Here is a 1246-nt window from a genome sequence, read left to right as displayed (position 1 = left end):
ATGGCTACAGTGATTTTTATTCTTATTTCTAAATTTCCTTTCAGCAAACTTTAAGTAGATGGAAAGAAGTGTTTCAGCTGGTGTCTATTGTATACTTCATTGTGTGCACTCTCTATCTCATCTTTATGTCACCTGAAGTTCAGCCATGGAATGAAGGGCATACTGAGAAACGGTAAGGCTGCCTTAAGCTTTTATACTCTTCTAGTCCTCTGTTGCTGATGCATCTTTACTGTCTTGCCTTTCTCTATACACGAAAGAGAAAAGATGCATAACACAATAATGGAAAATAAGAGTGGGTAGCTTAGGCTTTGCTGTTTTAGCTTGCTCATGGGACTTTGGCTGTTAAGCAGGTGCAGATAAATCAACGTTAACTCTTTTGATATGGTGATTCCAGTCTTGGAAGGGTCCCTAGAGCAGAAAACTTGTCAACTCCCTACTGAATCTCTTTTGAATCCTTGTCGCCTTTTAAGGAACCATAGTGAAAGGGTTAATGGTTGTTTTATTTTCTGTGGGATATACTGCAAAAGAAGGATTAGATATATCAGTACTTTCAATGTGGTTGTTGACTGGTCTGTTGCTTCCCTTTTCAATTTTTTCAAGTTTTTTTTTTTACTCGTTACTTTTTTTTAAGTCACTGAGTTGTATGACACTTCTCTCTAAGAAAATTATGAGCTGTTATATCCTTAAGTTGCACAGCCCTTGGATTACTATATTGCTCTTCAAGAAAGTGATGAGGCTAATTGACATTGTTTTTGTGGCGGTTCAAGAGCAATTTGTCAATTGCATGTATTTTCCCCCCGATTAGAAAAAAACGAAGCCACATATGTAAGCTTTAGGAAATAGTGTAAGGTTTCTTGTAGCCTCTAAAACTACATTAAGATAACTCATATTCTATCTTAAGATTTGTCTTTGCCAGGGAGGTTTTCCCCATATTTCATTTGCAATAGTTTCATGGAGCATATGTTCTAAAATAATTGTTTTTCAGTTTCTGTTCATTTTAAGAGAGCAGTTATTGAACCTCAAAATTAATAAGGCATCATTTTTATATAATTGTTAATTTTGTAAGCCATTTCGTTTTTAAGGTAATTGTTATTTTCAGTGTTAAAGCTATGTTTACTGTAATGATATTGCAGTATGTTGCCTCTGACAGGTGTTATTACATAACAAGAACTGGATTATTTTGTATTCAACATTCGATTATAAGAGAGCATCTAGTTGCTTTACAGCTGCTGTTGAATGTGCTATT

The 1246-nt window shown here is 34.8% G+C and overlaps 1 protein-coding gene across 4 annotated transcripts in view; it reads left to right on the top strand.

Annotated features, from left to right (window-relative positions):
- Positions 1-1246, top strand: part of LOC119594737 (putative inorganic phosphate cotransporter) — a 12815-nt gene that overhangs the window by 7580 nt on the left and 3989 nt on the right. For all 4 annotated transcript variants that reach the window (XM_037943827.1, XM_037943824.1, XM_037943823.1 and 1 more), the window contains exon 12: positions 45-172. In XM_037943827.1, the coding sequence (XP_037799755.1) occupies positions 45-172 (128 nt within the window). The remainder of the gene's footprint in view (positions 1-44; positions 173-1246) is intronic.

This window comes from Penaeus monodon, chromosome 34 (genome assembly GCF_015228065.2).
Source record: "Penaeus monodon isolate SGIC_2016 chromosome 34, NSTDA_Pmon_1, whole genome shotgun sequence".
In the NCBI taxonomy this organism is placed as follows: domain Eukaryota; kingdom Metazoa; phylum Arthropoda; class Malacostraca; order Decapoda; family Penaeidae; genus Penaeus; species Penaeus monodon.
Note: the sequence above shows the minus strand (reverse complement) of the source record. Positions and strands in the feature narration are given on the sequence as shown.